Here is a 14,519-nt window from a genome sequence, read left to right on the forward strand (position 1 = left end):
TGTCCCCGCAGCGGCCCCCGCCGTGTTCCCTCTCCGGAGGTGGCCGCACACAGCCCCCCGTGTCCCCTTCATGATGTGTCCCCATCTCGGCTCCCCCGTTCCCTGCATGCCCCATAGACGTCCTTACAGCAGCCCTCCACGTCCCCTTGGGATGTGTCCCCATAGCGGCTACCCCCCGTGTCCCCTGTCACCTCCAAAGGTGTCCCTGCATCAGCCCTGCTGTCCCCTCGTTGTCCCCTCTAGGGGGGTGTCCCCATACCAGTCTTCCATCTCCCGTTCGGTGGTGTCCCCATCCCGGCCCTCTCTGTCCCCTGGGTGTCCCCTCTGAGATGTGTCCCCATTCCAGCTCCCCCCTTTTCCCTGCATGTCCCGTCCAGGATATGCCGATTCCCCCTCCCCAGCCTTTCCTCCAGGTGTGATGGCATTTCTGAATCCCCTCTCCCCTGCATGCCCCCCTCTGGGATGCAGCACTTTATCAGCCACCCGTGTCCCCTGTGTGTCCCCTCCAGGACGTGCCACTGTATCTGAGACCTCCTGAGCTTCCCCTCCCAGATTTATTCCCCTACTGGTCACCCCCCTCCCCTGGGCACCCCTCCCAGCCCGTGCTTGCTGGGTGTCCCCTCCTGGGCACACCGGCGCACCCGGATGTTCCCCAGCTGCCTGCCCTGGGACAATCCCTGTACCCACCCTTCATGTTCCCTGGGCATCCCGTCCAGGACATGAGTGTCCCCTTCTGGATACAGTGCCACACTTGGGCCATCCCCTGAGCATGTTCACCAGCTCTGTCCCCTCGTGTTCCCACCCCTGCGTGCCCTCATCTCCCTGTCCCTCCTCGTCCCCAGTGCTCCGTGTCCCCTTGTCCCCAGGCCCCTGTGTCTTCATCCCTTCTCCTCCCCAGGCCCGTGTCCCCAGACCCCCCCAGGGTGGCCGCGACCCTGTCCCTCTCCCGCAGGTCCTGCCGCGCAGGCCGGAGCGCTGCCGCGGAGGCTCCCACGGGCCGCATGGCAGGAAGGGCAGGTGGTCTCCCAAATCACCCACCCCAGCAGGCTGGTGGGGCAGAGCTCGGGCGGAGAAGTCCCAAAGCATCAGCTGGACACCAGAGTCAGACATGAGCCTGGAGGAGGAGGAGGTGGAGGACCCGTAAGTGAACGACAACCCCCAAGCCGCTCCCTTCCCGGGCCCCTGGCAGGCGGCAGGTCCAGGTCCCCAGGTTCCACCGTCACCGGCCCAGCCACACCCCAGCGTGTGCGTGGGTACCGGCATCCCGAACTGGAGCCCTGATCCCCCCCGGGAACATCCCGCTGCCATCCTCCCCGGGGGGACACTGACTTGTGCAGCAAAATCTCATTAAATCTGGGAACCGGTGGCGCACGGGTTTTGGGAGAGATGAAACGGGAGCGGGCAGGTGGCGAGCAGGGCTCCCACGGGAGGAGGCTCGTGGGTCCGGCAAGGGCGGATTCAGGCCCGTGGGAGCGGCCCCCCGTGTCCCACCCAGTGCTGCTCCCCAGAGCACCCCAGGCTCGGGCCGTGACCTTCACCCCATCGCTGCCGGTCCCCGCGTTTCGGGGAGCAGCACACGCGCCCCATCCGGCACGGGGGAGCTGCGGTGTTGGCAGCCGCCGGGGCCGGCGCCCATCGATCCCCGTCCGCGCCGGATAAAGGCGAGATGAGGAGCTGCTCTCGCCGCAGAGGTGATTTACACCCGGCGTCGAGTGAAACCACCGGACGCCGGGAAGCGGCGGCAGCCGCCGCGCTGGCGAGGGGCCAGGGAGGTGTTAAGGCAGGGTGTCGAGGCAGGAGGGAGCAGCGGAGATCCTGGGGAATTCGGTCCCGGCAGCAGAGCCCTCTCCGGCAGTGCTGCAGGAACCGAGGGATGCGGTGGGGGCCCGGGACATCCTCTCCCTATGATGACAGGCGGCTCCTCATCCCTGTGGCCTCATCCCGAGCTGCCCCGGGTTCCCAGCAAGGGGGCAGGGCACGCCACGATGGGTTTGGTTTTTCCGCCGCTCCCCCGTGTGAAGCACCGGAGGGACCCGCAGCCGGTGCCGGGCTCTCACCCGTGCGCCGAGTTTGCGGGGTCTGAGGCCGCTCCGCAGCGCTCGGCTCCCGCTGCCGGCGGCAGGAATTAGGTCAGGAACGGCGGCGCCGCAGGGCGGGAGAAGCGGAGGCTCGGCTGCCGCGGCCGGGCTGGGCCCAGCCCCGGGGGGACCCTCCGGCACCCCCACCCCAGCACGGCACCCGCGGAGGGGGAGATGGAACCCAGGTGCCATCCCAGTGCTCCAGGGGTGATGGGTTTAAAGAAAAAAAACCCCATCATTCCTTTTTTCCTTTATGCTGAATTTTTCGGTTAAAAAAAAAAAAAAAGTGCATCTTCACAGGCTGCGTATTTAGGTTGGGGTTTAAATGATTACTTTAGTTATGAATTTTTTGGGGGAGCTGACAGCTCTGGCTGTCCTGCAGGGGCTGCACCTGGCACAGGTGAGCTTCATGGTGCGTGCCTTCGGCTCAGCCTTCACCCTCGATCTCCGGCTGAACCAGTGAGTGACCCGGGGGTCCTGGCAGGGGGGGCCGCCATGGGGCTGCTGGTGCCCCCCGGGAGGAGGGGAAGAGCTGGGGGTGCTCGGGGATGGGGGAGCTGTGCAGAACCATCCCAGCAGTGGGGGCTGAGCCGGGATGTGGAGCGGAGGGAGAGGGAGCCACGGGATGTCAGCACCCTCCCAAACTGGGGGGGTCCCGTGCTGGGGTGACTCCTTGTTTATGGATGGTGGGTGGTCTCCCACACCGGGGTGGTGCCCTGCACATGGATGGCTGCTGTCGTCTCCCTCTTCTCCTCTTCCTCCCCACCCCACGGCCTCTCACCCTCCTCCTGCTCCCGGCAGCCACCTCCTCGCCTCCCACTACGTGGAGCGGCACCTCGGCGCGGGCAGCAACGGCAGCCACAGCACGGTAAGATGTGTGCCAAGGTGTGCCAAACTGTGCCAGGGTGTGCCAAGGTGTGCCAAACTGTGCCAGGGTGTGCCAAGGTGTGCCAAACTGTGCCAAACTGTGCCAAGCTGTGCCAAACTGTGCCAAACCACGCTGTGCCGTGCTGTGCCCCACTGCACCATGCTGTGCCAAACCCTGCCATGCCATGCTGTACCGGTGCAGGGGTTGTGGTGGCCAGCTCATAAATCCCACAGAACCCCAGGAATGGTCCCCAGCAGCTCAGCATGCTCCCACCCACTGCCCTGGGTACCCCTGCCCTGCGGGGTGCTGCCATGGTGCTGGGGGCTGCTCCTCGAGGGGGGTCCCTGGGTGCTGTGGGCACCAGGCACACCCTGAGGGTGCCTGGCACTGCACCCCAGAACCCTCAGCCTGGGTGTGGCCCCTGGGGGTGCGGGGCAGGGCGGCAGCCGAGGCTCAGCGCCCGTCCCCGCTGCGCAGGGCGCGGGGGAGCACTGCTACTACCAGGGCCGGATCCGGGGGCAGCCCCGCTCCTTCGCCGCTCTCTCCAGCTGCCAGGGCCTGCGGTGAGTACCCCACTGCCCACAGGGGGGCCGGGGGGCTGCACCCCTCTGCACCCCGACACGCACATCTCTGTTTGCAGCGGGGTCTTCTCGGACGGCCGAGCCACGTACCTGATCGAGCCCCAGGCGGGCACCGAGCACGGGCAGGTGAGCGCTGGCACTGCCGTGTGCCTGCCCGAGCTCCCCAAGGCAGCTTTACAAGTCTGGCTGTGGCTTGGGGACAGCCATGGGGACACGGGGACGTGGCAGTCCCTTCCCATGGCCGTGACACAGCTCTCCCCGCGGCAGGGCCTGCGGCCACACATCGTCCAGCGCATCCCCAGCTGCCCCCGACTGGGTGAGGCTTCTCACAGAGCTCTTCCATTCGTGGCGGTGGCCTCAGTGGCCTCCTGGTGTCCCACCTCCTCTGTCCCTTCCCTCCAGGCTGCCTCTTCCCTGCGCTGAGCCAGCGTGTCCCTGGTGGGATACCAAAGCTGCGGCGGCGGCGGCAGGTTAGTGGGGACAACGGGGTACACACGGCAGGGGACAGAGAACATGGGCAGGGGACAATGTGCTTGACCCAGGCTGATTTCTGCCTGTTGGCCGGGGCTGCAGCCAGGCTCCTCCGTGGGTGTTAGGGTCGTGTTTGCAGGGTGCTGTTCCTGCCTGGGCTCAGGGATGTCCAGGGAACCCACTGGAATGTGCGACTGCATCCCAAAACCACCCAGTGGCTCTCCCGTATCCCAAACATCCCTGGGGGGGTCAGGAGCCCCAGCCGGGTGTCGGTGCCAGCTCAGCCTCGGGTTCCCACTGCAGGTCCGCCGAGCCCAGCACACGGTGCACAGCGAGACCAAGTACATCGAGCTGGCCGTGGTGAACGACCATCAGCTGGTGAGCGGGGGGTTCCCGGGGCTGGCGGGGGCGGTGAGGGGTCGGGCTGACCCCCCCAATCCCACCTGGCCCCTGCTGTGCCCCCAGTTCCTGCAGCTCCGAAAGTCCGTAGTTCTTACCAGCAACTTTGCCAAGTCCGTGGTCAACCTGGCTGACATGGTGAGGGGGGTCCCTGGAAGGAACCTGTCCCGGGGGGGTCCCTGGGAAGGATAATCCCCGGCATCTGATGGGTTTGTCCCTTGGGGGTTTCATTCTGCTTCATTCCCAAGGGATTTATCCCCATTGGGCTTATTCCTGGAGAGAATTTTCCCCCCACCCTGGTGGGTTTGTCCCTGGGGGGGTTATCCTTGAGGGGACTGTTCCCAGCAGCTGGTGGATTTGTTCCCAGGGCATTTGTCCCTAGTTCCTGGTGGTTTATCCCGGGGGGGATGCTCAGCACCTGCTGGGTTGGTCCCTTGAGAGTTTGGCCCCAGGGGGTTTGTCCCACTCTTGTTTTTTCCCTTTGGCACCTGGCGGGTTTGTCCCACCGGTGCTTTGTCCCCGGGGAATGGTCCCTGGTGCCGGCCATGTGTGCCCAGCTCCTGAAATTGTCCACGCGGGTTTATCCCCAGTAGCTGCTGGGTTTGTCCGTGGGAGGGGGCGCGGCCCCAGCACCGTCCCTTTGTCCCCACAGATCTACAAGGAGCAGCTCAACACCCGCATCGTGCTGGTGGCCATGGAGACGTGGGCGGCCGAGGACCGGATCCGGGTGGGGCAAGACTCCCTGGAGACCCTGAACGAGTTTGTGAAATACCGGCGAGAGGGGCTGGCAGAGCACAGTGACACCGTCCACCTCTTCTCGTGAGCGCTGTGCCCACGTGTCCCCTCCCCGGGGCCGGGGACCGCGTCCCCCGTCCCCACCATCCTCTTCCTCGCAGGGGTCGGACGTTTCAGAGCAGCCGCAGCGGCACCGCCTTTGTCGGGGGCATCTGCTCCCCTGCCCGCGCCGGGGGCGTCAACGAGGTGGGTGCGGGGAGACCCCCGAGCGGGGGGCTGGGGACAGGGACGGGGGTCCCTGCGGTGACACCGCGTCCCTCCCGGGCAGTACGGCAACGTGGCGGCCATGGCGGTGACACTGGCACAGACCCTGGGGCAGAACGTGGGCATGATGTGGAACAAGCACCGCACGGCCGCAGGTAACCCGCGGGGACGGGGGGACACCCCGCGGTGCCACCAGGCTGGCGGAGGGACAGTCAGCACCCCCAGCCCTCTCGTGTCCTCCCAGGGGACTGCCGCTGTCCGGACTCGTGGCTGGGCTGTATCATGGAGGACACAGGGTGGGTGCCCGCTCGGGGTGGCACTGCCGCATCCCCCGCCACACCTCGTGTCACCGCTGCCGGCTCCGGGTGTCTGGCAGTGCCCCCGGGCGAGGGCAGGGTGTGACGGTGTGACGGTGTGACAGTGACCCCCATCCCACAGGTACTACCTCCCGCGGAAGTTCTCTCGCTGCAGCATCGATGAGTACAACCAGTTCCTGCAGGACGGCGGCGGCAGCTGCCTCTTCAACAAACCCCTGAAGGTAACGGCCCCCCCGGCCCCTCTGGGGGTCACAGTGGGGAGCGATGCTCTGGGGGTGGCTTCTGGGGTCCCTCGGGACTCGTGGTGTCCCCAGCCACAGCCAAGGCGCTGGTGCTGAACTCGCAGAGCGGGAGGAGCCTCGTGCCCGGCTGCAGTTCGGGGGTGCTGCCATTCCCCGGGGATGTGATGCCCTTTCGGGGGGCTCATGGCAGCAGCTGGCTCAGGGGTCCCCAGCAGCTCTCGTGTGTTTGTCTCATGTCCCCCCTCGGTCCCGGCAGCTCCTGGACCCTCCGGAGTGCGGCAATGGCTTCGTGGAGGCAGGAGAGGAGTGCGACTGCGGCTCGCTGGCGGTGAGCAGGGCCAGGGGGCTGCTCCCCCCGCTCTGGGGGGCTACCAGGGCTTCCAGGGGGCTGATGGCCTTGATTCCGGCTGCTGTCCCCGCAGGAGTGTGCGAGGAGCGGGGGAAACTGCTGCAAGAAGTGCACCCTGACCCATGACGCCATGTGCAGCGATGGGCTCTGCTGCAAGGGCTGCAAGGTGCGGCGCTGGGAGCATCCAGAGGGGCTCGGGGGGGCCAGGGTCCAGATGTGGACCCAGTGGAGTCCTGTCCCATTCCTGATGAGTTGGGTTTGTGTCCCGGGCAGTACGAGCCACGTGGCGTGTCCTGCCGGGAGGCTGTGAACGAGTGTGACATCCCTGAGACCTGCACCGGGGACTCCAGCCAGGTGAGTGGGGCCGGGGGGACAGGTGGGACATGTGGGGCCTTGTGGCATCACCCAGCCTCTTCTCCATGTCCCCACAGTGTCCCCCCAACCTCCACAAGCTGGATGGATACTTCTGTGAGAACGAGCAGGTGAGTGCAGCCCAGCCTGGTGGGACACGGCCCTGGGGCTGGGCACATCCCCACGGGCTCCAGCATCGGGGCTTGTGGGTGTTGGAAGTGCATTTGGGACTGTTCGAGGACAGGGACAGGGCTTGGGGACGCCTGGTCTGGTGGAAGATGTCCATGGCAGGGGATGGAACTGGATGGGCTTAAAGGTCCCTTCCAACCCAAACCAGTCTGTGACTTTGTCAGCAACTGCAGCCACAGCCGAGTCACACGTACACATGTGGCTGTGGGTTTTGGGGTTAGCAGGGGGCCCTGAGCCCCCACTGCTGTCCCGTGGCTCTGCACACAGGTGGCTCCTGATCCCAGTGCCACATGAGCCGGGGCAGTGGTCCTGGGACGAGCCACGGGGGAATGTGGGGGGCACGCTGTCCCTGCAGCACCTCCCTGCAGCACGTGTGTGTGAGCCCCTCTCCAGCCTCATCACCCCTCCCCAGTCCCCCTGACCCCTCTCCAGCCCCTGACCCCTCTCCAGCCCCTGGCCTTCCTCCTGTCCCCTGAGCCTCCTCCAGCCCTGACCCCTCTCTGCTCCCCGCAGGGACGATGCTACGGCGGGCGCTGCAAAACCCGGGACCGTCAGTGCAACGCGTTGTGGGGCCGCAGTGAGTGTTGGCCTGGGCTGGGGGGACACCGGGGGTGACCAGCAGGTGACACTCGCTCTCTGCCAGGCTCGGCCGAGCGTTTCTGCTATGAGAAGCTGAACGTGGAGGGGACGGAGCGGGGGAACTGCGGGCGCGAGGGCCTGGGCTGGCTGCAGTGCAACAAGCAGTGAGTGACCCCTGTCCCCCCGGCCCCTCCCGGTGCCACCCGCCCTCCTGGTGACACCACCGCTGCCTTGAAGGGACGTCCTCTGCGGCTTCCTCCTCTGCGCAAACATCTCGGGGTCTCCGCGGCTGGGGGAGCTCAGCGGGGAGATCGCCACCACCACCTTCTACCACCAGAACCGCTACGTGGACTGCAGGTAACCGTGCTGCCGTGGCACCGGCACGGCCCCGGGCCGCAGGGGTCCCGGTGTCACCCGCCGTGGCTGTCCTGGCACAGGGGCGGCCACGTGCAGCTGGTGGATGGCTCGGACCTGAGCTACGTGGAGGACGGGACGCCCTGCGGGCCCGGAATGCTCTGTCTCGACCGCAAATGCCTTCCAGCCACCGCCTTTAACTTCAGCTCCTGCCCCGGCAGCTGGGACGGGAAGATCTGCTTCGACCACGGGGTGAGGGGCGCGGCGGGGACAGGGGGACACTCGGGGGGGGTCACGGTGGCGGGGGGTGACGCCGTCCTCGCACAGGTTTGCAGCAATGAGGGGAAGTGCATCTGCCGGGCGGAGTGGACGGGGAAGGACTGCAGCGTCTACGACCCCATCCCGGAGCCGAAACCGACGGGGGAGACGGAGCGATACAAGGGTCCGTGTGCCCGCGGGGGACACGGGCTCCCTGCTGTCCCCAGGCCACACAGGCTGACCTGTCCCGCTTTGTCCCCAGCCACACCGGGGCTCCAGAGTGTCCCCCCCCACCCTGCTCAGCTGGGCACGGCTGGGTTTGTCCCCGCTCCCAGGTCCCCACGGCTCTGGGTCATCCCTGGGGCTGTGTCCCCGTGTCCCCGCATCCCGTCCCCACCGAGGTGTGTCCCTGTGGCTGGGTTTGCCTCCCTCCCAGGTCCCCTCGGCACAACCCTGGGGCTGTGCCCTGATGTCCCCCTGTCCCCTCCCCACTGACATGTTCCCTGTGGCTGGGTTTGTCCCCTTCCCGAGTCCCCATGGCACTGGGGCATCCCTGGGGCTACGTCCTCATGTCCCCTTCCCACTGACGTGTGACCCTGTCCCCTCCTCCCTGTCCCGTCTGTCACAGGTCCCAGTGGCACCAATATCATTATCGGCTCCATCGCGGGGGCCGTGCTGGTGGCTGCCATCGTCCTAGGGGGGACAGGCTGGGGATTTAAGTAAGCAGCCACCGCATGGCTCGTCCCCTCTGCTGCTGTCACCGGCCACGTCCCCTCTGCACAGCGTCACCGCTCCAGGGCCAGGCCGTGCCCTGCGGGGGCACTGCCAGTCTCCCCAGCTGGGCATCCCCTGCCGTGTGGCCTCTGGTCCCCGTGGCCCTGCCTTGTCCCCCGACCCTGCCTGGTCCCTTGTGCCAGCCCCTGCCTGACCCCTGGCCCTGCCTGCCCCGCCTGCATGTGCCATTGGGGTGTCACTGTCACCCGGACCCCGTGGCCGTGTCTGTCCCCAAGCATGGGGTGCTGGGGCGGGGGCTGTGTCGGTGGCCCCCCCGTGTGTGCTCCTGCCTGGCACTGGGACACTGCTGCTGCCTGTGGGACCAGGGACTCTGGGGTGGGGGGGACACAGCAACGGGGACAGCGGGGACACGGGGGTGGCACTAATGCTCCTCTCCTCTCCCCCTGCCACCCCCCCAAGGAACATCCGCCGAGGAAGGTACGACCCGGCGCAGCAGGGAGTGTAACCGTGTCCCCCCCATCGTCTCGTCACCGTCCGTGTCACCGTCACCGTCCGGCAGCCTGACGGCGTGGGAGCCCCCGGGCCCGTCTGTCCGTGTGCTGTGTGTCCGGCCGTGCTGTCTCCATCTCTGTGCCCCCTCGGCTGAAGGGGAGCAGCGGCTGGGGGGGCCTGGCCGCAGCCCCCCCCCCGGTGCTGGCTCATTTCAGCTCAGTGTCCCCCCATGTGTCACCCCCCTGTCACAGCCTCCCACTAAACGCACCCCACTTCTGTGTTGCAGGTCCGGGGGGGCCTGAGCGGGGCCGCTCTGCCCCACCCCCCCAGCGCCTCATTAACAGCAATTAAATGGGGCGGCGCTGCCGAGGGTCCAGCCGAGGAGGAGAGCGGGGGGTGGCACCGGGACCGCCCCCCGGCCCCCCCCGCACCGCCACGAATGTACGGGGACCCCCGGCCCCCCGGGCTGGCGGCACTCGGCACTGGATGAATGAATGTACCCGAGGGGCCAGCGGGGAGCCCCGGCCCCACATCCCCCCCTGCCCTCCAGCAGCATCTTCCAGCCGGGGGCCTGCACCCCGAAAGGCAGGCCAGGGTCCCCAGGACCAGACCAGTGTCCCCAGTACGAGGCCAGTGCCCCTTCCCAGTTCAGGGCCTGGAGTCGTGTCCCTGCCACCCCCGTGCCTGGGCTGGGTCCGACGGGGGCCAAATCCTGCACCCCCAGATGTGCCTCCCCGGCTCCCCAAAGCAGCTCAACAGCCCCGTGTGGGGTTTGTCCCCTCAGATTCTCCCCCCCTGTCATGGCTGCACCCCCAAGCCATGGGACCCCGAAGTGGCCAGAGGTGGGACAGGCACAGCTCTCCTTCAAGGCTTCCCCCTCTCAGGCAGGCGAACTCCAAACTGGTGACACTGGAGTTGGGGGGACAGAAGGGCCCCCCGGGGGGGACCAGGACACAGGTTGAGCCCTGGGCTGGGGACACAGGGCTGCTTGCTGGGTGGCACTTGTCACCCCAGCCCCAGGGCAGGCTTGTGGCACCCGTTCCCCCCGGACTGGGCGTCCCCCACCCCCTGGCAGGTTGTGGGGAGGCATCACCCTCTCCCTGTGGCACGTGGCACATGTCACCCTGCATGGGGTGGCTCTAGAGAGCCACCCAAAGCACAGCACCTCGGAGCACTGGGGGCCACACAGATCCCTTTAACCACTGGTGACACTCAGCATGGAGGGGGGACATCCCTGGTGACACTTGGTGACACATCCCGGTGTGTGTGTGTGTGTGGGGGGACACTCCCGGGGACACTCAGCACGGGGACAATGGGGGATGATAGCCATTGTCCATGGCAGTGTCAGGGTGTCCCCTCTGTGTCCCCTCCTTGCCCGGTGTCCCTGCCCACCACTGGGCCCCTTTGCCATGGAGACAGAGAGTGACCAATGGTGTCCCCAAGCCCAGCCATGGCCAAAGCGTGCGGTGGCGCCCAGCCCGGTGTGACAGCCCCACTGGGCACCCACGAGTGCCGTGGCTGCGGTGGCAGCCCAGGGGACAGGGTGGGAGGTGACAGCAGGAGGGGGTGGCTGGACATCCCCTGGCTTCGCAGGCGGCTTCTCGTGTGACGTATCAGCACTGGGAGATGTGGGGACCTGGGACCACCGTGGAGCGTGGGATCAACCCCCCATCTCTATCACTGTCACCACAGTGTCCCCACAGCTGCCACAGTCACAGTGCTGGGGTGCTCCCCGAGGCGAGGGGACACCCCTGGTTCAGAGCAAACCGTTGTCACTGGGTTTGGGGACATTAATATATATATATATGTGTGTATATATATATATAAATATTGGGATTTTTCTTAACGATTTTAACGCTGTCAGGGCGGGAGGGCCCGTGGCGGGGGGGGGGGGGGGGGGCGGGGGGGGGGGGGGGGGGGGGCACCCGGTGCTTCCAGAGCCAAGAGAGCAAAGCCCCCCCAGCCCCCGCTGCTCCCACGGGCCCCGTTCCGTCCCGGGGACGAGCACAGCGGGGTGGGGTCCCCGTCCCCCCCTCTCCGCACCGCCGCCACCCCGCACCGCCTGCTCCGCTACCGCCGGGCCCGGCGGGACCCCCGCGCCCGCCCGGCCTCAGCTCCCGCTTTGCACGTGCTGGGAGCCGCTCCGGGCTCGGTCCCGGCTCCGGGCTCGGTCCTGGCTCCGGGCTCGGTCCCGGCTCCGGGCTCGGTCCCGGCTCCGGGCTCGGTCCTGGCTCCGGGCTCGGCCGCCTCCTGCAATGTCGCAGAATTTATTTACAATAAAGATTTGGAAAACGATGGGGGCTCCGCTTCTTCTCACCCGCGTGGGGTGGCAGGGTGGCAGGAGGCCCCACAGATTTCATCTGTGAGGATGCTCTGGTCCTTGGATTCCTCCAGCTCGTCCCACTGATGTTTCCCCATGTCCCACCTTCCACCCTAGCCTGTCCCGCACGATTTCCATGTCTGAGTCAGGAGACCCACCCAGGACGGCTCCCAGAATGGAGATGATGGCACACAGCGAGTGTCACTCTCTGGGGACCTTGTCGCACTGTGGGGACGCGCGGCTGCTCCCTGTCCCACCACAGCGATGCTGTGTCCCTGCGCAAGGACCCCGCTCCATCCCAGGGACAGCCTCAGCTGGGTGGGGCTGCAGGGTCCTGGCAGCAATCCCTGGCAGGAGGGGACTGGGGGACAGGTCCCCAACTCCCAGCGGGACCCGTGAGAATGGAGCATCCTCCCCTGGAGCCGGCCCGGCGCAGCCCCAGCGGCGGCACAGCCGGGGCTCCCCGGGGCTCCCCGGCACTCCGGGCTGATCCCGGGGCTCCCCGGCACTCCGGGAGGATCCCGGGGCTCCCCGGCACTCCGGGCGGATCCCGGGGCTCCCCGGCACTCCGGGCGGATCCCGGGTTCCCCGGCTCCTCCTCGCACTCCGGCCAGGAGAGGGCTCTCCCGGCACAGCCCGGGCTGGGCGCGCTGCCGCCGCTCCAGGGCGCTCCAGGGCCACGCGTGTCCCCGCGGTCCCCGCTCGGGGTCCTGCTCAGGGGGTCACACAGAGCGGCTCAACCCCGGGGCACCCCTCCTCTGCCCGCCGGGGACCAGGGGCAGGATTCAGGACAATTCCTGCTGTGAGCACCTCCCGCAGAGCCCCCCGAGCGGGGCTGGAGGTGCCCCTGCCCTGCTGAAGGGACTCGCTGTGGTGTCCCCGGTGCGTGGCAGGACACACCGGCTCCAGATCCCTGCGGGGATGACGCCGAGCTCCAGCCGGGGGTGCGGGGGGTGCCTGAGCACCTCGGGGTGCTGCTCCCTCGGGAGGACACCCAGCCCTGAGCCGGAGCGTTTCTCTGGCTCCAGCCCACCTTATTAAAGCCATCACCATCAGCCTTTTGCTCTGCCCCCCGCGGCAGGACCGGGCGAGGGGTGAGGAAGAGGCTGGAGGTGCCTCTGGCCGTGGCAGTGACCAGGGGTGAGCGGGGGGTCTGCACCAGGACCCCCTCAGCCCTGTGTCCCCCTGAGCAGGCGGAGGCTGGCAGCAAATGGGGCTGTTTGTCCCCTGCCGTGGCTGCAGGGGCATCTCTGCACCCGTGAGGGGTTTGGTGCAGTTCTGCTCCATCCACAGGAGGAGTTATTTTGGGCTGGTGTCGAGATACCAGCACGATGAGTGACTCAGAAATATTCCAGATGCACCGGCTGCTTCTGAAATTTGAGTTATTCAAAATCTTCAGGGTCAGGAGGGCAAAAAACATGAATTCAAGTGGGCCCAGCTGAGCGTGCTGCCCTGCAGGATCATCCAACACCCACAGCTCTTGATCAGGGCAGGGCTCCTCTGCCAGGGGCTGGGGCACAAGGACACCACAATGTGTTGGATGTGCCTGGCAGAAGGGAGATGGTCCTTGGCCAACTGCCCAGGGCCACAAAGGCTGCAGGAGGCAGCAGGTCTGGTACCCAGAGACACCCAACAGCCCAGGCTGCCCTTTCCCTCCATCACAAACTTTCCTTTCCACGGCTGCCCCAGGCACAGAGTCATTCCTGCCTGTCCCCAAGCTCCTTCTTTCTCCTAATTCACTGGTCCAGTCAGGGACAGTTCCTGTGCTCAGCTCTGATCTCCAACCCTCACCCACCACTTTTACTGCACCTGCAAAGGTTCAACCACAGCAACCATGGGAGAATCCACAGTCTGTTTTTGTGCTGGGATCAGAGAATCAGGGAATTGTTTAGCTGGAAAAACCCTCCACTGATTTCAACCATTCCCCAGCCCTGCCAAGGCCCCCAAGTGCCACAGCCACAGGTTTTTAAACACCCCCAGGGACAGTGACTCCACCACCACCACCCTGGGCAGGTGTGCCAATGCCTGACCACCTTTCCAAGAAGAAATTTTCCCAATATCCCACCTAAACTTTCCCTGGCACAACTTGAGGTCATTTCCTCTTGTCTTGTCCCTGTTCTCTGGGAGCAGAGCCTGACCCCCACCTGTCAGGGACTTGTGCAGAGCCAGAAGGTTCCCCCTGAGCCTCCTTTGCTCCAGGCTGAGCCCCCTCAGCTCCCTCAGCTGCTCCTCATCAGAATCCTGCTGAAGACCTGAACTTAAGAGAAAAAAAAAAATCCAAACAAATCGCTCATTATTAGTAAACGCAAAAAAAGAAGAACCCAACGCCTCCCCCGTGCTGTGTCTGTGCCATTGCATAATGGGAAACCCTCGAACCTAAAATATCCCCACTCCTCTGGTTGTTGGAGCTGATGATCGACCATCTGGCCACGATTTTCCAGCTCTAATCTAACGAGGCAGACGCCGCTTTTGGGGTGAGCACAAGGACGAAAGCCCTGGAGGGCTCCCCGGGAAGGTGCCGTGGCCGAGGCTGGGGGTGGCCTTGGCTCCACCTGAGCAGCAGCTTGGAGAGCAGAGGGAGGCTCAGGCTGCTCCCTCATCCCAGAGCTGGGGTGTTTGGGGCATCTTGGGAGCAGAGGACACATCAGATGGTCGGGAAGCAGCTCTGCAGTGTGGAGTGAAGGGAAATGTCCTGAAGGGTGTGAGCCATGGGGGACATCCATGGATCCATGGGGTTGTCTCCCAGGTGAGGGAAAGAACAGCCCAAAGAGAGTTTCACAACCACGTCCTGATTTACCACGCAAGGAAAAGAACATGAACAGAGCAGGACAATGGGATTCCAGCTGAGAAACCCTCCCAGGGCTGGCACAGCCTGGTACAGGAGCTGCCCCTTGGTCACAGCGCTCCAGTCACACACACACACCTGCAGGAACCGGG

At 66.0% G+C, this 14,519-nt stretch overlaps 1 protein-coding gene across 1 annotated transcript; it reads left to right on the forward strand.

Moving 5' to 3' along the window:
• Nucleotides 1–928: 928 nt before the first annotated feature.
• ADAM11 (ADAM metallopeptidase domain 11) lies at nucleotides 929–11,155 on the forward strand. Its single transcript, XM_015650997.2, has 26 exons — nucleotides 929–1,140; nucleotides 2,461–2,537; nucleotides 2,880–2,946; nucleotides 3,424–3,509; nucleotides 3,587–3,653; nucleotides 3,795–3,843; nucleotides 3,930–3,997; nucleotides 4,302–4,376; nucleotides 4,464–4,535; nucleotides 5,050–5,216; nucleotides 5,294–5,378; nucleotides 5,461–5,551; nucleotides 5,641–5,692; nucleotides 5,835–5,934; nucleotides 6,212–6,283; nucleotides 6,378–6,470; nucleotides 6,578–6,658; nucleotides 6,736–6,786; nucleotides 7,358–7,421; nucleotides 7,488–7,587; nucleotides 7,661–7,780; nucleotides 7,861–8,029; nucleotides 8,105–8,219; nucleotides 8,664–8,754; nucleotides 9,230–9,247; nucleotides 9,549–11,155. Exons 2-26 carry the CDS (start codon nucleotides 2,488–2,490, stop codon nucleotides 9,562–9,564), a joined length of 2,019 nt encoding a protein of 672 aa, XP_015506483.1. The 5' UTR covers nucleotides 929–1,140; nucleotides 2,461–2,487; the 3' UTR covers nucleotides 9,565–11,155.
• The last annotated feature ends 3,364 nt before the right edge of the window (nucleotides 11,156–14,519 follow it).

The sequence above is a fragment of the Parus major genome, chromosome 27, assembly GCF_001522545.3.
Source record: "Parus major isolate Abel chromosome 27, Parus_major1.1, whole genome shotgun sequence".
NCBI lineage: Eukaryota > Metazoa > Chordata > Aves > Passeriformes > Paridae > Parus > Parus major.